The following is a 21,078-nucleotide window of genomic DNA, read 5'->3' as shown; positions in this document are numbered from 1 at the left end:
CGCCCCAAACCCTTCAGCACCGCGGACAGCTCTCAGGGGCTAGGGTTTTGCCCCAGAGAAATGCGCCGGAAGGACTCTGAAGGTGTGGGTTGGAGTTGGGGTCTGGATAAGGTTCCCGGCCGGCCGGAGGCTGCTCCAACGGGGCGGGGGCCACCCGCACGGCTGGGCGGGGCTGTGTTGCCATCTGGAGTCACTGCCGCCGGCGGCCACAGTCAAGGAGTGAGCGGCTGGAGAGCACGCAGGGCTGGAGGGAGTGCAGCCGCCTGCGGTGGCGGCACGTGGGCCGACCCCGCTGCTGCTGCCGCCCCTAACCTGCGGCTCCGGCCATCCGACCAGCCATGTCTCTCAGTGGAACCTCTGAGCGCAGCGTCCCGGCCACAAAGATTGAAATTACCGTATCCTGCAGGTGAGCAGGCCAGCGGAGGAGGGTTTAGACACTGCCCTAGCCCCAGCTGTCTCCGGGGCTCGACCTCGGGGGGAGAGGCATCGGGGGCCGGAAAATCGCGGATAAAGACTGCGGGGAGTCCCCGGTGGGTTTGGAGAGGGGGTTTTCTTGAACAGCCCAACCCGCAAAGGACGGCTCACTTAGCCGCGGGTTCAAGGGGTGGGTCGCTGGGATCCAGCAGGATCTGGGCCCCCGGAGGACAAAGTTCTGGGGCTAACCCTCTTTCCTGGGCCCCTGGAGACAGTGTGGACGCATAGGCGACCAGTCCGCAGGGACACGGTCGAAGGGCTAAGATTTCCGGTGCTGTCCAGCGTGCTACCAACGCGGACCCCAGCTGGATGCAGTAACGGGAGAGGAAGGTGCCGTTTGAGTCCCATGCCTCTCCCGGTTCCCCAACTCCGGGCAGTCGAGGCGGTGGGCTTCAGGAGGACCTACCCTCTGTCCGTCTGTCTTTCGCTTTCTCTAGGAACCTGCTGGACCTCGACACCTTCTCCAAGTCCGACCCCAGTAGGTGGCACCAGGGCGGGGTGAGGGGGAACTTCGTGTGCTGGAGCTACTGAGGAGCCGGGAGGGGGTGCGGACCGACCTGACCTCCTTCCCTCCCCGCCCCCGCTCCTGCCTGCAGTGGTGGTGCTTTACACGCAGAGCCGGGCCAGCCAGGAGTGGCGGGAGGTGAGTCTGAGTCCTCTTCCAGCCCAGAGCTGCCCCCGGGAGTCACCTGCGCCCTTGCAGGCCCGCGCTGACTCTCGGCACGTCCCCCATCACCCCAATCCAGTTCGGACGGACCGAGGTGATCGACAACACGCTGAACCCTGACTTCCTGCGCAAATTCGTCCTTGACTATTTCTTTGAAGAAAAGCAAAATCTGCGCTTCGATGTGTGAGCCGCGTCCAGAATTCTGGCTTGGCCCGCCCCCGACCTGGATCCACTCGAAATTCTGGCTGGCCCCGCCCCCGCCTGGCCTCCTGGGCTGGCTCCTCCCCCAGACCCAGTTCGGTCCCACTCTGAGGAGCTTCACTCTAGCCTTAACTCCTCCATCAAGACTAGCTTGGCCCTGCCCTTAGGTCACAGCCAATCCAGTTCACTCCCCAGGCCTAGTTTTGCCCACAACTCTGCTCCTAAATTTAGCTCCGCCTCCGTCTAGGTCACGCCCACCACATGACTCCGCCCCCAGCAGGCCCTCTACTTGGCCTCGCCTCAGGACTGATCCTCTCAGACCCTGACTCCTGTCCCACAGGAGATCCAGGTTGAATTCGGGCCCAAGCCACACCCTCTCCGCCAAACCACAATTTTAACCAGGACTCGAAACCCGACCCCTTTTCCGGCTCTCTCCCACCAGCCCCGCCCCACGTTGGTTCCACTCTTTTCAGGTACAACGTCGACTCCAAAACCAACATCTCCAAACCGGTAAGCGAGCGTCCCCTTGCGGGCTGGGCACACAGGTGGCGCTCAGTGTGTTAAACAACCCTCCTTGGAACCCTCCTACATCCCCAACCCCCACTCCACCTTCTTTGGCCCCCACCCACCCTCCCGGCCCTCCTCTCCTGCTCCTGCCCCCGGCTTCCCACCATGCCTCTCACTCACTGCTCCTCTTTCTTCTCGGCCGCTGCTGGGACCCGCAGAAGGTGAGGCTGAACCGTGCTGGGCGGGGTGAAGAGGGTGGAGGTGAGGGTTGGGATGGCATCCTGGAGAACAGCTTAAAGTAAATGGCAGGACCAAGAAAAGGAGCTTGCCTAGGGACTCCACTCCCCCTCCTCCTCCAGTGACGTCCCGCCGCCTGGGAATACCCTGGTCGTTGTGTGTGGACTGGGCTTGTCACCAGGGCTGGGCTGGGACTCCGCGCCCACAGCCCATCCTGGCCTCGCTGATTCCATGTCCCGGTGCAGGATTTCCTGGGACAAGCGTTTCTGGCCCTGGGAGAGGTGATCGGAGGCCAGGGCAGCCGCGTAGAACGACCCCTCACGTGAGCTGAACCGGAAGGGGTGAGGGGGGAAGGGTGGGTGCCTCCAAATTCTCCTCCCAAAGACCCCATAGTAGTGGAGGCTGGGATTTCCCCCTGGCCAGGAGCCTTCCATGGCTCCTATTATTCTTGCGGGAAACTCCAATCTCCAGGGTTTTGCTCAAGTCGGGCTCAGACCTGACAGATCTCTCTCTCACCTCACTCTTTTTCTAAGTCTGATTCAACCTTTAAGGTCCACTTCCAAGCCCTTCTCTTCCAGGAGGCTTCCTCTCACTAAATCAAGTCCTCTAGAATTTCCATTACTCACTAAATATTTATTAGCACGTTTTGTGTGCCATACCTTGTGCTAGGCACCCAGGATTTATCCATTCCACAAATATTACTGGGTATGTGCTCTATGTCAGCCACTCTTCAAGGGGCTTAGGTTGTAATGGTGAACAAAACAAAGGAAGCGTATGCTATAGAATGGGGGGGAGGGCGGCTACAAAATAGACATAATAAATAAGTAAACTATAAGTAAATTACATTAAGTGCTATGGGGAAAAAAGGCAAAGTAGAGCAGAATTAGGGGGATTGGAAATGCTTGGTGGGTAGGAGTTGCAACATTGAACAAAGCGGTTCAGTAGGCCTCTTGGAAAGGTAGCTTCGGAGCAATAACCTGAAGGAAGTAAGGGAGTGAGCCACGCAGTAGATCTGGAGGAGGAATGTTCCACGCAGAGGAAACTGTCAGTGCAAAAGCCTAATATGTACATTCAAAGATCAGCAAGAGGCCAGTGTGGCTGGAGCCAAGTGAGCAAGGGGGCAGACAGGAGGAGGTGAGGTTGGAGAGTTCACAGTTAGGGCCGTTGAGCCACTGTCAGGACTTTAGCTTGTATTCTGAGACGGGAGTCATGCAGGGTTCTGAGCAGAGAAGTAACATGAGCTGATGAATATGCTTTCAAAGGATGATGCTGACGCTGGGTTTACAATAAACCTTGGGTGGACAAAGGTAGCAGCAGAGGGCCATTGGGAAGGCTATTACCATAACGCAGGGTGGTATCAGGGAAGGAGGGGAGAAGTGGTCAGATTCTGGATATATCTTGAAGGTGGAGCCAACTGTCAGGAAGGTGGAGCTTCCTGACAGATTGAATATGGATGTGACAGGAAAAGAGGAGTCAAGCATGACACCAAGGCCTTTGACCTGAACAACAGGAAGGATGGAGTTGCCATAACTGAGATGGTAAAAAAAAAAAATTGTTTTAAGGGAGGGAGGAGTAATTTGGGGGGAAGGAGCATTCAATCAGGAGTGCAGTCTGACTTGTTGAATTTCGTAATTTTTATTAGACATCCGAGTGGACATGTCAAATATGCAATAAGATACATGCTGAGTCTTAGATGCTCTTTAAGGCCATGAGACTAGATGAGCTCACCAAGGCAGTGAGGAGGGAGCGAGAAGACCAAAGACTGAGACTCCAGGAATTGGAACTAGAAAAGGAGACTAAAAAGGAGCATTAATGAAGTAGGAGGAGAACCAAGAGAAGGTGGTGTTGTCCTGGAAGAAAAGTAAAGGATGTGTATCAAGGAGGAAAGAGTGACCAACCATGTCAAATGCTGCTGCAGGTCGCGTAAGGTGAGGATTGGGAATTGGCCGCTAGACTTAACAAGATGGCGGTCACTGGTGAGTCTTGACAAGCATAGTTTTGAAGGAGAGGTGGGGGTGACAGGTGGAGAGGTTTAGAAAAGAACGAAGACAGGAATGGGAGTCAAAGAATACTTCAGGAGGTTTTGCTGCAAAGAAGAGGAGAAAAGGAAGGGTGACTGTAGAGGAAAGTGAGGTCAAGGAAAGTTTTGTAATTTTTTAACGAGAAAAACTATACCACATTTGTCTGTTAATGAGAATGACCCAGTAGAGACTGAAAAATTGACAAAATTAAAAGGGGGGGGGGAATTGCTGGAGTTATGTCCTGTGTAGGCAAGAGGGTGTGGAATGTAGCACAGAGTGGAGGGACAAATAGGCACATGGATAGTCATTTATAGCAACAGTAGGAAGACACAGTTGTGTGGGTGAAGGTACTGGAGGCAGGGAGGTGTGCTGGTGTGTCTGTGGACATTCTCTTCTGGTTGCTTCAGTTTTGTCAGTGAAGCAGGAAACAAGGTCATTGGCTGAGAGTGAGGATGGGGGAGGAGGCTTTTGGGGTTTGAGGAGAGAGGAGGAGGAGGGAAACTGCTATCCAGCAGAACTAAAAAGTGAAGGGACTTGGGATGTATGGTATGATTAAGGATCTTCTTTGAGGTCATGCATTTAAAAAGAGACCGGTTAGCCTGATTGTTTAGAAATTCTAGAAATGCAGCAGTTTCCTCTGGCCATATTCAGTTGTATAGGTGCAGTATGGGTTAGGCAGAGAATTGAATTTAACCAGGGCTGCGGTTCTGCCAAATAAGTATATCAAAGTGAGGGAAGGGCTAGGGAAAAGCGGTAGGATGCAAGGTGGTAATTATTATAATCATGGACTGGAATTCACACTGGGTGAGGAAAGGAGGGAGAACATCAAGGAGGCGAAAAACAGTGAGAAGGCAGTAGGATCCGTGCCTTTGTCCTGGGTGTGCAGGTAAAGAGTCCCTGTGCTCATCACACGGGTCTTTTTTAAAGCATAAAGAGTCAGTCGGGGATCAAAGGAGCCAAAGAAATCGTTCAACATTCTCATTTTAAAGATGGGGGAAATCACGTAGCAAGTTGGCAGTCAGGACTTGAATCCAGGACACTCCTGACCTAGCTTTCTCTCTGCCACTCTTTGGATCCCTTTGGGGAATCAGGGTTCACAGGCCCCTATCAACAAGGTCCCTGACTGCTTGGAGACCCAAGGCGAGTTGGGGGTGGGTGTCCTGGTATGCACCCTTCAGGCACATGGGTCAGGAGATGTTAAGGCTTCCCTTGTGTTTTTATTTTCCTCTTCACAGTCTTCAGAAAATACAGCCTCATTGATCTAACAAACCAGTCCTTTGCCCCAGTTCTGGATAGAAATTCCTCTCCCTCGTTCCGGACAGCTACATCACACTCCATTTGCCTATTGGCTTTGACAGCCCACCTCCCCCTGGAAGCTCCCCTACGGCAGGGTGTGGCAGAGCTGGAGAGTGCCAACTGGCCGATTCATACCTAGCACAGTGCCTGGCATATAGTAGATACCAGGCTCTGCTTCGCGAAATATAACCACCTTCAAATCTATAATGCTTTTCCTTGCAGGCATCCATTCAGAGCTCTTAACAGCCCTGAGACGTGGGCATGATTCCCATTTCATAGACTAGAAAGCTTGAGCCCAAAGTAAGGGGAAATAACTTGCCCAGGACTCTACATCCTGTGTCTTCCCCATGCTACCATTATGAGATATCCCCCTAGACTACATTAACCCCATCCTTCTAGAATAGAGAACCCTCTCCAGTCAGCGTTAGACCCTTCCCCACCAGCAGCCACCAGGACAGAAGGGGACACACTCAGGGGACTGTCAGTAAATGGCAATTGAATCCCTTGGTCCACCCAATCCCTGATTGGCCACCCCAATTCTTGTTGCCTACTCTCCCCCCTCACAAAGAGGCTTTTTCTGCTTCCAGGGGTGTACCAGGCAAGAAGTGTGGGACCATATTGCTGACCGCAGAGGAGCTTAGCAATTGTCGGGTCAGTAAGGGCCACATGCTAGACCCAGGAGGCTCCCTTCTCTCCCTAAACTCCCTAAATTCTCCCGTCTGAGGCTATGGGGAATGAGAGTGTCAACAGCCCAACTTCATCCCTAGGACATTGCTACCATGCAGCTGTGTGCAAACAAGCTGGACAAGAAGGACTTCTTTGGGAAATCAGACCCCTTCCTTGTGTTCTATAGGAGCAATGAGGATGGCACGTGAGTCACTGTCCTCGCCCGGAGTACCCCGCCTACCCCACTGGGCTCTTAGGCTGGGTGTGGGGCATCTTAGGCTCCCCCCGGACTGCATCCAGCATTCACTCAAGGCAGCACACAGCATGTGCTTAACAAGCAGGAGAACCCCAGGAATGTCCCAGAGTGTCAGGCCCTGTCTCTGGGCTCAGTCCTACACCAAAGATTGGTTCCAATCCTCTTGCTCCCCTCCAGGTTCACCATCTGCCACAAGACAGAGGTTGTGAAAAATACACTGAACCCCGTGTGGCAGCCCTTCAGCATCCCTGTGCGGGCACTGTGCAATGGAGATTATGACAGGTCTGCTTCACCAGAAGTTAGGGAGGAAGGGGACAAGGGCATGACAGGGGGTTCCTGGGCCCCAGAATGATGGCAGAAGTGGAGGATCCTGCTCAGTGAGACAGAGTTTCAAACATGGAGATAAGTGGATGGGGAAGCAGATAGATAGCCACATGGATGGATAGGTGGACGGATGGATGGATGGATGGATGGATGGATGGATGGATGGATGGATGGATGGATGGACAAATGAATGAGCAGATACATGGATGGATGGTCAGATGGATGGATAAATTGGTGAATGGATGGATGGGTATATGGATGGTGCATAAGAAGATTGGTAGGTAGATAGAGTGGGTAGGTAAATGAATAGATATGTGGACTGATGGATAGATTAGTGGATGGACAGATAATGGATGGATTAATGAATGGATGGATGAGTAAATGGATGAATGAATTGCTGGGTGTATGCGAGATTGGTGGATGGCTGGAGAGGTAGAGGGATGATTGGAAAAGCAGGTGGATAAATAGGTGGAGTGACAGTAGGTTGGCGGATGGACAGATAAATGGACAGTAGATGGATTAGTTGATGGATGAGTGTAAAGTAGATGGATAGGCTGACCATATGAACTAATAAATGGGTCGTATGAAGACAGGTGGACACAAATGGATGGTTATGTAGATGAATGGAATATCAGATAGTTAGGTGTTTGGTTGGATAGATGAATGGACAGATGGATGCTTGCGTGCGTCGGTGATCAGGGAGTGGCTGGATATATAGTTAGATGGTGGACAAAGATAGGCATTAATAGGTAATTGGACTGCCAAATGCATGGGCAAATGGCTGACTGGGTAGATAGATGACTGAATGGGCTGCCACATAAATAGAAGGACATACGGGGATGGCTTAGGCATAGTAGTTAGGAACAAGGTCTTTGCAACCCGGATGTCTGAGTTTAAATCACAGCTCAGTCACATACTACTTACGGTCCTTAGTCAAATTGCTGTTTTTTTCTACCTCAATTTCCTTATCCAAAAATAATAGTACTTACTTTATAAGGTGGTTGTTAAATTAAATGAGACAATTCATAAACGTGCTGAGAACAATGCTTGAAACATATATAGTAAGACTCAGTAAGCAGTAAAGAATAGCAATAGTGGTACAAATGGCAGTAGTAGTAGATTAGTGGTAGTGTCAGTAGATGGTTGGGTGTGTGTGTGGACTGATGAACAGATAAGGTGGATGGACAAATGGGAGGAAAACTGATGGAAGGACGGATGGGTGGGTAGGAGCATGATTGTGTATGGGGTGTCTCTAGGATTTATCATAATACACCCAGCCTATGTTTATTTTCTGCATTTCAGAACAGTGAAGATTGATGTGTACGACTGGGACCGGGATGGAAGGTAGAACTGCCTCACAGGGTGCTGCCTTCTCCTGCACCTCCTCTAAAGAGTCTCTAATATGTAGCACGTTCACTAGGAGTCCTAAAGTTCCTGGCTTTGGGAGCCAGGAAGGGTGCTGATAGGTGCCAACTATATTGGGTACAACTGATCCCCCCTGTTATCTCTCTGGTACACTGTCTCTTCCCTTCTCATCTCCTTAGCTTGGCCCCTCTTCTGGCCACAGTCCCAATGCTCCTGCAGCCCAAGTAGAGGCAGGGGATAGTGAGAATAAAAGGTTGCTTTTTGGGCTGCCTCCAAGCCAGCAGCAGCTGCTGCTCACCCACCCCTGGTCTCATTGCAGCCATGACTTCATTGGTGAGTTCACCACCAGCTACCGGGAGCTGAGCAAGGCCCAGAACCAGTTCACAGTGTATGAGGTGAGAGCGTCACCGCCGCCCAGGTGGTCCAGGTCCGCCCTCCACCCCACTGTGCTCAGTCTGCAGTCCCAGTCCTGTTTCCCACCATCACTGTTACCTTCCTGCTCAGGTACTTAACCCTCGGAAGAAATGTAAGAAGAAGAAATATGTGAACTCGGGAACTGTGAGTGCTCCCTGGAGTTCTAGCACTCCCTGGGTCTTTCTGTTTCTATCCCACTGACATAGCATGACAAATAGGGGTGCAGGAAGGCTGTGGGCACAGATTACTTGGATTAGTAATGTTGGGCACAAGGTGGCACCGTTTACATTTTTCCTTTTTTTCCCCCCTTACCTGTGGAAATTTTTTGATCTTTACTCTTTTGCATAATTTTTTTCAAAAACCTATGTTGTAGTTCCCAATTTAATATACTTTTGGAAATCCAAATATTTCTGACAGCTTCCTCGTTTTTGCCCTTTTCAGGATCAGACGGGGGGGGCAAAAGGGGGGCGCATCCTGTGCCTCTCCTCCTTCTGCCACCACCGCCGCCCTTTCCAAAGTAGCAGGGCTGCCTTTTCTGTCCCACAGGTGACGCTGCTCTCCTTCTCTGTGGACTCTGAATTCACTTTTGTCGATTACATCAAGGGGGGGTGAGTCACAGGCCAAGCTCTGGGCTAAAACAATGAGTTCCTCCCAGGGCTGAGCCTCACTTTTCTTATTTATGAATGATCAGGGTCCAATGAGATCATGGAGATAAACGTTAGAACACGTGGCAAACTGTAAAGTGCTCTGTGAAATGCATAGTGCTGCCCATCTTAGTTCCCTTCCTGGGGCTTCATCCCTAGTTTACCGTCCCCCCTTGAGAAGATGCCAGACTAGTGGTCTTCAAAGATGACCCCAGTAATTTGGGACCCAGAAAAAAGTTATGACCGGCCAAGAGAGGGATAAGCCAAGATAGGGCATTCTGCTCGATTCAGTGGAGGCAGGCAAACCTGGGAAAGGTGCTTTGCTTCTCTGATCCTCACTTTTCTCCTGTGTAAACTGGAGATGTTAACGAATATTCCAGGGCTACAGTAAGGATTACGTTAAATGACATACACATGTCACGTGGGCATTTAATTCTGCTACCCAAAGTGTGCTCCATGGACCAGCAGCACCACTTGGGAGGTTATCAGAAAGGTAGACTCCCAGGTTCCACCCAGACCATCCAGATCAGAATTTACATTTCAACACGGTCCCCAGGTGAATCCTATGCACACTGGGGTTTGAGAAACCCTGGTATAAGCATTTGCCCCTCACTTCTCAATCCGTCTACTTCTCTGACAGGACACAGCTGAACTTCACAGTAGCCATTGACTTCACAGCTTCCAATGGTGAGGCATGGATGGGGAGATGGGGGTGGAGGAAGCCTAAAGAGGACCTTAGGGATGGCCTGGATTCCGAGCTAGGGATAAGAGTTTATTTACCCAGGAAGCCCAGGCTTGACGCAAAGCCCAGCCAGGCTGGTACTGGGGCAGGAGTGCTGGGGGGAGGTTATTGGGTATAAGGGTAGGCAGAGGGTACAGGGAAATAGGTGGGTAAAAGAAAGTTGAAAGGATAGACTCAAGAAGTGAATGAGGAAATGAATGGATGGGAGAGAGTAGGGGTGGAAAGAGAGATGGACAGATGAATGGCTTGTGAGTGATGACTGAGTGGGTAGGGAGGTAAACAAACAGAGGGTAGGTGGGTTGGTGAGTGAGTACAGTAGGATGCATGGATGGGTATGTGGGTGGACAAATGGACAGATATTTACATTGGGGAAACTGCAGGTAAGTAGATGGGGAATGAATGAGTGGAGAGGTGGATAGATCCATATGAGGATAGATAGACAAGTGAATGAATGGAATGGATAGGGTTGGATGGGTGGGTGGACAAAAGAATATGGCTACATGGATAGATGGGAAAGAAAGAAATGGCAGGTGGACAAGTGGCTGGGTGGGTGGGTGAATGGATGAATGGATAGATAAGAGAATGGAAAAGCAAGTGGATAGAAGTGGATAGGTAGATTGAAAGATGGATTTATGCCAGTGGAGGGGTGAATGGATATACGGATAGGCGGCTAAATTGATGGCTAACTATAAGGATTGGTGGGTAGACAGATGGATAAATGAACACACGGATGATTGGGTAAAATAATGAGGAAGGATATGAGTAAAGTGTGAATGAACGAATAGGTGGATGGATGCATACAAGGATAGGCAGCTACGTCGATGGGTGAGCGAGGTGACCATGAGGCTGGGGCTCCTGTGTCCCTACAGGGAATCCCCTGCAGCCCACCTCCCTGCACTACATGAGTCCCTACCAGCTCAGCGCCTATGCCATGGCCCTCAAGGCAGTGGGAGAAATCATCCAGGACTATGACAGTGACAAGCTCTTCCCAGCCTACGGCTTTGGGGCCAAGCTGCCCCCAGAGGGACGGATCTCCCATCAGTTCCCCCTGGTATGGTATGGGCCAGAGCCTACACTCCATGCCCGGCATCTGGCCCGCCCACGTTGACAAATTTCTTCTATTTACATTTCTTCTAAGGGTCATGGACCTGCACGGAGCAGTAAGCTATGATAGGGTAGAAGTGCAGGGAGGGGATCAGGGCTGGAGTTTGGAGGGGAGCATGATGGAAAAGGAAGGAGCGAGCTGGGATCAGAGCACGCCTGGGTGCACCCTGCATGGGCTCGGCCCAGCGGGGCATCTTCCCTGACAGAACAACAATGACGAGGACCCCAACTGTGCGGGCATCGAAGGTGTCCTGGAGAGCTACTTCCAGAGCTTGCGCACAGTGCAGCTCTACGGGCCCACCTACTTTGCTCCTGTCATCAACCAGGTGGCCAGGTAAGAGAACTGGGTGGAGGTTGTGGGGAATGAGGGAACCCAGACAGGACTGACATCCCAAGGATAGTCAGGACTACTCTCGGGTGAACTTGGGCTTTGGGGAGAGAGTAAAATTTTGTGTTGGCTGTGATATCGAGAGGTTACATAATGTCTTATTCTGGGTTAGAAAGGAAATCAACAAACTACCTTAGCCCCATTCCCTGGGGACAACCCGAGCCTCAAGTTTGGGGAAAAGGGCCTATAGCACAATAGTTAAGTCACAAGCTTTGGCATCAGATCTAGGAGTGGTTCTGGCTCCACCACTCACTAACCATATGACCGTAAGCAAATTAGCCTCTTTCAGCCTCCATTTCATCTCTGTAAGTGGGTGTAATAGATAACAATAGCACCTTTGTAGAGTTACTGAGAGGTTACAATTAGGTAACAATGTAAGAATTATTAGAACAGTGTCTGGCCCAAAGTAAGTGCTCAATAAATGGCAGAAGAGTGACTTCTAAATATAGAAGATTAACTCCAAATTTTCAGAATAAAAATATACAAAGTAAAGAAAACCCAGATCACATATCAAATTTATTTTTTTAATGCAAATAAAATAAAATGACAACTAAAACCAAACATAAATTGGATAAGCTCACCTACTAAAAGAAAAAAATTATCTGATTGAATAACAAAAATAAACTGTACTATATGCTACATAGAAAAGACCCAACTAAAACTAAGTACCTCAGAAAGCTTGAAAGTAAAAAGATGAAACAAAAAAAGAGCATAAAAGTGAAGGATTTCAGGGGGATTTATATGTCTGTTCACAGACTTCCTTTTTCCATAATAAAAATTTGTTTATTTTCTAATTCATAGTAAGGATAATAGTTTCTTTAGTTGTAGACCATTTCAAGGATAGAGAAATGAAATAAGAAATCACCCAGGATGGTGCCTGTGGGATTGTGGATGGACATATAGTTCTTGACAGGCTTCCTTATGGGTCCCTAGTTGCAGTCAAATTACATGTAATATTTCACAACTGATTTTTTTCACTTAATATTGGAGCCTGAGCATATTCTTTTGTTGTTATTAAACAGACTTCTTAAATATGATCTTGGGCAAGTTCACTCATTCATTCATTCATTCATTTAATAAACATTCAGTAAAAGGGCGCTGTAAGGGATTGTGGGATGTGGAGCCAGACTAGCTAAGTGAAGACACCTGCTCTACCACTCACGAGCTTCATGACTTTGGGCAAGACTCTTACCCTCCCTGTGCCTGTTTACTCAGTTGTAAAATGGGGACAATAATATCCACATCATAGGGTTGTTGTGAGGATTAACTAAATTAATATATGTCAATAGCTTAGAACAGTGCCTGCCATATCCTAAGTGCTATCGGTATTAGCTATTACTGTTACTCTTATTACCATTATTACTATTCCAAGGGCATCTGCTGTGTGCTCAGTTCTCTGCTGGGGCGCTGGAGACTCACAGATGAATCAGATCTGGTCTCTGCCCTTGGGAGCTCCCGCCTTGGTGCAAGAGACAGAAATATAAATAAATCATTACCTTCTGTAAGCCAGAGCTTCCCAAGTCGCCTGTCAGCAAAGGCAAGCGACTGCTTCCCCCAGGGAAATCTGGGGGCACAGCTGAATGCAGCCAGACTGAAAATGTCTTTGAAGTCCCCATATTTATCTTAACAATTCATGCAAATTTTACATTCTTCTCACACTGTATCCATGCTTTCTTTAATTTGGGGGGAAGGGGTGTTTTAAGTGTACTTAGAGTCATCCAGCTTTATCCACAAGATCATAGAGTAGAATGGATGCTCCAGGTACCCTCGGGGAAGTGAGAATCCATTTGGAAGGGCAGACAGCCCATCTCAGTGGGCGGTACAGTGTTTCCCTGAAAATAAGACCTAGCTGGACCATCAGCTCTAATGCATCTTTTGGAACAAAAATTAACATAAGACCCGGTATTTATTATGTTATGTTATGTTATATTATATTATTATATTTTAGCTGGTCTTATAGTAAAATCAGACTGGGTCTTATATTACTTTTTGCTCCAAAAGATGCATTAGAGCTGATGGTCTGGCTGGGTCTTATTTATGGGGAAACACGGTATCCTAGAAGGCAGAGGGAGAAGAGGGGAGTGTGTAACCTCGTCTGAGAAACCCAAGGCAGCCTATTCATGAAGGGAACTGCACAGCTGGGTCTAGAGGGCAAGTTGGACTTTATCAGAGAAAGGAGTAGAGTAGGGCTGGCAGAAGGAACCACATGTGAAAAGAACAGAGGCCTGATGGGGCAAGCTCAGGAAACAGTGAACAATATACTAGGACCAGAATGGTGTATATGGAATGGAGGAGTATCCAAAGAGCAGCCAGGAATAGAGTGAAGGCATCAAGAATTCAGGCTTTAGGTTGATCAAGCATGGGCATGGAACATGGCTTCCCTGTCCCTTGGGGAGGCTACTTAATGTCTCTGAACTTCAGTTTTCTCATTTCAAAAATAGGAATAAAAACGTGCCTACCTCATAGAATGGTGGTAAGGATTAAGCTAGATCATGTATGTCAAGTGTGCAGCTGTGATTTTGATGGTCACAGATGACTCGTTTTTTCCCACTCAACAGACAAGTAGGGCACAGACTGGCATCCCCTAGCCAGTCACCTATCTCCAGATCTAAATGGCCTTAGTAATGCCAGGTATCTACAAGAATGCCAAAGATGTACCTCCCATGCCCCCAAACCCTTCCATGCCCCCCACTGCCCCTGGCTCACAAATCCCTTCATGAGTGGGCCCTCACCCACTGTGCCAGCCTCATCTCTCTTCTGTAGTCCTACATGTGCCACCTAGAACATGCTCTCTCTTGGTTTGCACATGCAAACCCTCTCTCTGGACCATTTTGACCTTTACCTTCCCATCCCCTTCCCCATCCCCCCATGACCACCACCACCACCAGCTTCACCTGGCTAATTCTTACTCATTTCTCAGGTCTTAGGTTAGATGTCATGTCCTCAAAGCCCTAACCTCAATACATCTTAATGGTGTGAGCAACCATCTCCCCCAGGATGATATCCTGTTCTCTGCTGCATGCTCAGCACCGAGCTTGGTGCCTGACACATAGCAGGTGTGCCATCACTATTTGTAAAATGAGTGAGTGACAGGAAAGAGTACCAGTCCAGGCCTTTGAAGACGCTATGGCCAGAATTCAGGAAGGGAACAGGCGCTGCTATGGATGATTATGACCCAATTCCACTCTAGGCCCTGGACAAACTGAGCCATAGCTATTTGAATTCTCCACTCTCACCATGCTTTCCTCTTAATTTTTTGATATCAAACTTAAATACTAGCACAGTAAATAGAACTTACTGCAATGAGGGAAATGGTCTATATCTGTGATGTCCAATACGGTAGCCACCAGCCACATATGGATATTGACCACTTGTAGCTAGGGTGAACAAGGAACTGAATGTTTAATTCTATTTAACTTAATTTAAATCTCAAAAAAAAAAAAAAAAATCTCAATAGCCACATGTGGCTAGGAACTTCTTTATTGGATAATATAGCTCCATCCTTTCCAACCCAAGTAGAGCTTGAGACTGGAAGTCAAGAGACCAGGGTCTACCATGGCCTTTGTACTCTCTCAAGGTCTCGTTTTTCTTATATATAAAATAAGGGGACTGGACTCAATGTCTTCTGAAGTCCTTTTCAGATGGAAAAATCTTGGATTCAAAGATCGATGGTGAGAGAAGGAAAAGGAGTTCTGGGAGCAGCTGTTAGATTGGCTGAGGACCCAGCAGCCCAGGCAATGGGATGTGGTCAGCAGAGGGGAGAAGGAAAAGAGAAGAACTAGGTCAGAGACGGAAGAAAGGAGGCCTTCAGACTTTGGTCTTGCTCTTACATAAATGCCAAAATCTTTCCAGGGGCTGACAAAACCCTGTGTGATCTGGCTCCTGCCCACCTCAGCCACATGGTCCACTCTGCTTCCCTCATTTTCTGGACTCCAGACAAGGGGGGCTTCCTTCAGTCGCATCACTGGACCTTTGTCCATGCTGTTCCCTCTACCTGGAATGACCTCCCCTTCACTTAGCCTCTCCTTCATCCTCAAACATCGTTTTCTTAAAGAAGCCTTCACTGACCTCATGAACTATGTCAGGATCCCCTACTATACACTGTCATAGCAGTGTCCCTTTCTGTCACAGCACTTGTCACAAGTATAATTTTATACCTATTTCAGTGATTCTTGGATCAATGTCTGTCTACCTTGAGAGGGTTGGGATAGATTTGTTTTTTATCATGGTGTACCTTCAGTGCCTAACACAGAACCTGCCACAGTAAGTGCTCCCTAAATGTTGCTGAAATGGTGGCAGGCAGGGGGAGGCAGCCAGGTCTGGGGAAGGAGCATGAACTTCAGAAGCCCCAGTCCTTGCCTGCTGCTTACATGCTGGCTATGGAAGATTTAGGGGTGGGGTGTTCCCTTTGGCCTCTCTGGGCTTTCAGCTGGATTCTTTTCTTGGCCTCTCACCCAGGGCTGCAGCCAAGATCTCTGATGGTTCCCAGTACTATGTCCTGCTCATCATCACCGATGGGGTCATCTCTGACATGACACAGACTAAGGAGGCCATTGTCAGTGTGAGTCTGAGGAGGAGGCTTGGCAGGGAGGGGTCACTGTTAATAACTGGGAAGGGGTTCAGGTTTCACCCTACTTGCAAGCTAACAAGTTAGCCTGCCAGTTTCATGGATGCTGGCAGAAGATACAAAACTAGTGGATCAGAGACAAAGGACTTTGTTATTCCCAGCAATAGCAGTAGCTCAAGAATTAGCATTTTCTCTGATTCTCTAAGTCCCAGTTCCCACAAGATGATGCGAAGAGGGCCAGATAACACCTGTACCCACAGTCAGTTGCATTATAGGACAGAAACCCTGAGCTTAGGGAACCCAAATCTTTTATAATGGGCAGTAAGCATGCCTGCCCTTTGTTCCAGTGTAAAACATTTTATTGTGCTGGACAATAAACCTGCCCTTTGTTCTAAAGGAAGATACTATATCTTTCTAGGCTGTTTGATATTCAGGCATCCTTGAAAAGATAGTCTAGGGGTGGGCCACCGATGGCTTAGTTGGCTAGAGCGCGAGCTCTGAATAACAGGGTTGCCAGTTCAATTCCCACAAGATGGTGGGCTGTGCCCCCTGCAACTAAAGATTGAAAACAGCAACTGGACTTGGAGCTGAGCTGCGCCCTCCACAACTAGATTAAAGGACAACTACTTGTAGCCAATGGGCCCTGGAGAAACACACTGTCCCCCAATATTCCCCAATAAAAAAAAGAAAAAGATAGTCTGGAACGAAAGGAATCAGTGCCTATGCTTGCAAGATGTACAGAACTGTGACACATGCACAGAGAACTGTCTCTCAACAGTCACCTCCCTTACAGCTGCTCACCACAGCCATTCACCCTCTTTCCCTCACAGGCCTCCTCACTGCCCATGTCTATCATTATTGTTGGTGTGGGACCAGCCATGTTTGAGGGTGAGTAGGCTGGGGGTTTTCCATGAGTGGGACCAAGAACTGGGGAAAATAGAGGAGAATATGGGCACCCAGGCCTGCCTCACAAAAAAGATCAGATGGATGCCTGTGTTGAACCTTGACCAAAAGGTCACAGACCTTTTCTGAACCTGTTTCCTCATCATAACCGAGGCTGCTGATATGAATACTTCCCTCCTGGGATTCCCAGGATGGAATGTGTGGGAAGCAATAGTAACTCCATAATAATGCCTAATAATTGTAGGACTTTTGATATAACCTGTTAGGCATTCTCATGACTTTGCAGTGGAGTTAAGAGGGCGGGGGCCAGCATGGGTTGATGTGGGAGAGGCCAATCAGCTGAGGGGTGTCTTTTCTACAGCAATGGAAGAGTTGGATGGTGATGATGTGCGCGTATCCTCTAGAGGACGCTACGCAGAGCGGGACATCGTTCAGGTAGACTCACCAGGGAGAGGAAGTCATGGAGCTGAAAGGCATGGTGGGAAGGAGAGGCCAAGTTGGCAGCCACTCTACCTTTTTGCCTTCTTAATCACCTACCTTTCTCCCCCTCACTCTTTCAGCCTTCCTGCATTCCTTGAACAAAATCTTTGTGAGAAAAAGGCAGGTTGCTGCAGCCATTGTGGATTCATAGTATAGGAGATCCCCAAGGCCCCTGCCCTCTAGTGGAGGCAACCAATAATAATCACACAGCTAAATACCTCACTAAATTGTGATTAAGTGCTCCAGAGAACAGCAAATGCCACTACGAAAGCCTATAACAGGGTAGTCAGGGAAGGTTTCATGAGGAAATGACATTTGAGCTGAAACTTAAAGGAGGGTATGAACATTAGAGGCAGTGGAGCAGCACGTGAGAAGGCCCTGAGGCTCAGAAGAATTGGCCCAATCACGGAAAAGGCAAGAGGCCAGGGTAGAAAGATCACAGCAAGTGAGAGAAAGAAGGAGCCAAGGCCTCGTCAGTCATGGTGAACATTTGGGGTTTTACTCCAAAAGAATTGAAAAGCTCTTGAAGGATTTTACATAGGGGAGTGAGATGGTCAGACTTCCATTTTAAGAGGATCGCTGCTGAAAATGGAGGGGGGACAAGCAGGGTGAGAGGGAAGGCAGGGAGAGCCATTAGAAACCTTTGAAGTAGTAGAGGGGAGATGATAGGAATCTGGATGGGAATGGAAGCAGTGAGGATGGAAGAAGCAGGTTCAAAAGATTTAAGAAAAAATTGTACAAGAGTTGATGATTTAATTAAATGGTGATGGAGAGTAAGTGGGGCTTCAAGGATGACTCTCAGTTTTCTAGCTTGAGCAACTGGGTGAGTGAGAGTCCCATTTATTGGGAAAGGGAAAGTTGAAGGAGGAGAAGATTTGGCAGGACGGGCTAGAATTCAGTTGTGAACACACTGGGTTCGAGGTATCTAAGGTAATTGAATGGAGATATGATACAGGCAACTAAGTATGTGATCTGGACCTTAAAAAAGAGGCTAGGGGTGGATATATAGACTTGGGAGTCACCAGGGAACAGTTTTTAGTTACTGAAGTGTATAAAATCATCCAGGAAGACAACTGATAAACAGAAGGGACCAGTTTATAGATCAGGTAGACCCAGAGGACTAGAGGAGGCGGGAAAGGGAGCATCTGGAAAAGTAGGAGAAAATTCAGCAGAGTGTGGTGTGTCCAGCAGAGTGTCCAGGGAGATTATGGTCAAATGTAAGAATGGAAAGCTGAAGAGAAGATGAGTACTGACTATTACTGCCCACTGGACTGATTGGGGAACATGGGGCTGTTGACGACATTAGCAAAAGCCATTTCAGTAAACTGCGTGAAGCCAAACTGGAGTGGGTTGAGAGTAACTAGAAGGTGTGTGTGGGGGTGGGGGGAGTGGAGGGGGGGAGAAAGCAAATGCAGAAAACTATCCAAAATAGGTGGAGAGAGATAGTGTGATATTTGTAAAGAGATGTTAGGGGGTCATAGAGGAAGCCTCCCTACTGCCCCCCTTCCCCACCCGCCTCTCCTGGCCACCACTCATACCAATTATCTCTGCCTGTCCCAGTTTGTCCCATTCCGAGACTATGTCGACCGATCGGGGAACCAGGTGCTGAGCATGGCCCGACTAGCCAAGGACGTGCTGGCGGAGATCCCGGAGCAGCTGCTGTCCTATATGCGCACCAGAGACATCCAGCCTCGTCCTCCACCCCCTGCCAACCCCAACCCGACCCCAGCTCCTGAGCAGCCCTGAGGGGCCTACTTATCCGATGCCTAGCAATCTGCCCACATGCCCACCCACTGCTTCTGCTGAAAGCCAGAGGCACCTGGAGCCCTGGAACTCACTGGAAGGCCAGCTTGGAGGATCAATGCTGGCTGGTCAAGCCCTGTGCCCCCTCACCCACAGAAGGGCCTGGCATTCTCACCACCTCCCTGCCTTCATGCAAATAATAAAGCTGACCTTTACTCCACCTCTGTCTCATTGGTTTTGGGGAGACTGGGGGACCCAGGGCCTGGCACCCCACCAAGAGAAGGATGGGTAGCAAGGATGGCTTCAGCTAGGTTCATCCCCATCTTAATACATATTCATCCGATCATTTCCTCATTCTTCAAACACTTTCAGAAATAAGTGAAACTGTGTGTGTGTGTATACTTTTTTTCCGAGAGAGGCCATAGTTTTCATTAGACCCTCAAAGGGATTCCTGACCTGAAAAGTAGTTGACTTTAAGATGACTGTATGACTGCTCTGTCCCATTTGTTATTTTTTTAAGTGAGGATAATAAAAAATAGCTAATATTTTGTTTGAGTATTCACTACACAACACACACTATGCTAAGACTTATAAGCATCATTTTATTTAATCTTCACAACAATCCTGTGATATAGTCACTGTATTTCCATTTTACACACGAGATGAAGTAACTTATTGAAGACAACTCATCAGTTTGACTCCAGATCCCAACATCTTAAGTAGCAAACATCTTCCTGGAGTGTTAATTTTATTGTTTTTTGGAAGACATTATATACGGAAATACATATAATGGGTAGAGTGCAAGGTATGCGTTAAGATAAAAGTGAAGTGGGGCAGCCGGATGGCTCAATTGGTTGGAGCACGAGCTCTCAAGGTTGCTGGTTCAGTTCACTCATGGGATGGTGGGCTGCGCCCTCCACAATTAGATTGAAGGATGACTTGGAGGTGATGGGCCCTAGAGAAACACACTGTCCCCCAATATTCCCCAATAAAAAAAGTGAAGCTTCCAGATCCTTTGGGCTTTGTTGCAGAACCACAGAATGCCCTGCCCGGTGCCCCTCGGGCCACTCCAGCCGAGAGAACTCACAGGGCAGTCACTCCCTTCCTTGATGGCAAAACTGGAGAAGCTCTGCGACAAGCATTGTTTAACAAGTCAACTCTCTCTCCGCAGCCTAAGTTCTCCAAAGCCCCCATGAATTAACAATAAAGCTTTCGAGCTCCATTTTACAAATAAGGAATTTGAGGTAGGGAGAATTTAACAACTTGCACTGGTTCACAGAGCCACTAAGTAGCCCAGACACATTAAAACCAGCTGTCTATTTTTCAACCATCTTCAGCCGGCATCCCTGCAGCCATGATGCATTTCCCCTCCAACCTACAGGGTTCCAGGCATCTGAATGCCATTTTACGGTACACAAGCCCTTTCACACCCCAACAGCACTCTGCACCTCCCCAAATCTGCCCCCTTCCTTCTGATCCACACCTTCCTTCCAGTCCCGCTCCTTTACCTTTCCCAAGATTCTTCCCTTTCCTTCGGCCACACCCCGGTGTCCCTAACCCGGTCCCGCCCTTTCCCTCCAGTCCCGCCCCCTTACCTTCCTCAAGCCCCGCCCCTTCCCTTCAAGCCTCCCCTCGTTTTTCCCAGCTCAATCCTTTCTCCCTAGTCCAGCTCCCCTTTCCAGGCTCATCCAAAGCCCCGCCTTTTCTTTACCGAGGCCTACTCTTCAGTTTAGCCCCACCCTGAGCCCTCGTTCAGTCCCTATTCTTACTAGGACCCACTCTACAGATGGCCCCGCCCACTCTCCGCAAACCCCGCCCCGTAGACTGGTTCAATCTCTTCCAGCCCGCCCCGCCCCTACCCATAACTCCGGGCCTCCTTTAGGCTCCAGCCCGCGTCTCTCATGCTCCGGTCCCTGCCCCCAGCCCCGCCCCATGGCTCCGGCCCCGCCTCGCCGCCTTCTTCCGAGACCAAGGCCAGGTCCCTACCGCAGCCCCGGCGCCACCAGTAGGGAGTGAGAAGGGAGGGAGGAAGCTGAGGGGGAAGGGAGAAGGGCGGGCTCCTCACGCCCAGACCCGCGT

At 49.1% G+C, this 21,078-nt stretch overlaps 1 protein-coding gene across 6 annotated transcripts; it reads left to right on the top strand.

Moving 5' to 3' along the window:
* Positions 1–45: 45 nt before the first annotated feature.
* Positions 46–19,219, top strand: CPNE9 (copine family member 9). Of its 6 annotated transcripts, none has more exons than XM_074313026.1 (20): positions 46–406; positions 912–952; positions 1,071–1,117; positions 1,221–1,235; positions 1,816–1,852; positions 2,332–2,408; positions 5,991–6,054; positions 6,171–6,274; positions 6,503–6,607; positions 7,952–7,993; positions 8,334–8,409; positions 8,519–8,572; positions 8,975–9,036; positions 9,713–9,759; positions 10,684–10,865; positions 11,125–11,252; positions 15,765–15,867; positions 16,704–16,761; positions 17,138–17,211; positions 18,817–19,219. In XM_074313026.1, exons 1-20 carry the CDS (start codon positions 61–63, stop codon positions 19,000–19,002), a joined length of 1,848 nt encoding a protein of 615 aa, XP_074169127.1. In that variant the 5' UTR covers positions 46–60; the 3' UTR covers positions 19,003–19,219. The 6 variants fall into 6 exon arrangements, with proteins under 6 accessions (XP_074169127.1, XP_074169128.1, XP_019603890.2 ...); XM_074313027.1 differs by having other exon boundaries at positions 203–406; positions 1,221–1,324; XM_074313028.1 differs by lacking the exon at positions 46–406 and adding an exon at positions 413–530 and having other exon boundaries at positions 1,221–1,324.
* Positions 19,220–21,078: the final 1,859 nt, after the last annotated feature.

The sequence above is a fragment of the Rhinolophus sinicus genome, linkage group LG10 (assembly GCF_036562045.2).
Source record: "Rhinolophus sinicus isolate RSC01 linkage group LG10, ASM3656204v1, whole genome shotgun sequence".
Lineage (NCBI taxonomy): Eukaryota > Metazoa > Chordata > Mammalia > Chiroptera > Rhinolophidae > Rhinolophus > Rhinolophus sinicus.
This window is presented reverse-complemented; position numbering and strand designations above follow the sequence as displayed.

Bases quoted from the DNA above. Each gene is read 5' to 3' on its own strand.
- CPNE9 (XM_074313026.1), top strand. From the start codon at position 61: ATGCGCCGGAAGGACTCTGAAGGTGTGGGTTGGAGTTGGGGTCTGGAT. The intron at 2,409-5,990 runs GTGAGCTGAACC...TTCTGCTTCCAG, and splicing joins CGCGTAGAACGACCCCTCAC to GGGTGTACCAGGCAAGAAGT. The intron at 6,608-7,951 runs GTCTGCTTCACC...TCTGCATTTCAG, and splicing joins TGCAATGGAGATTATGACAG to AACAGTGAAGATTGATGTGT.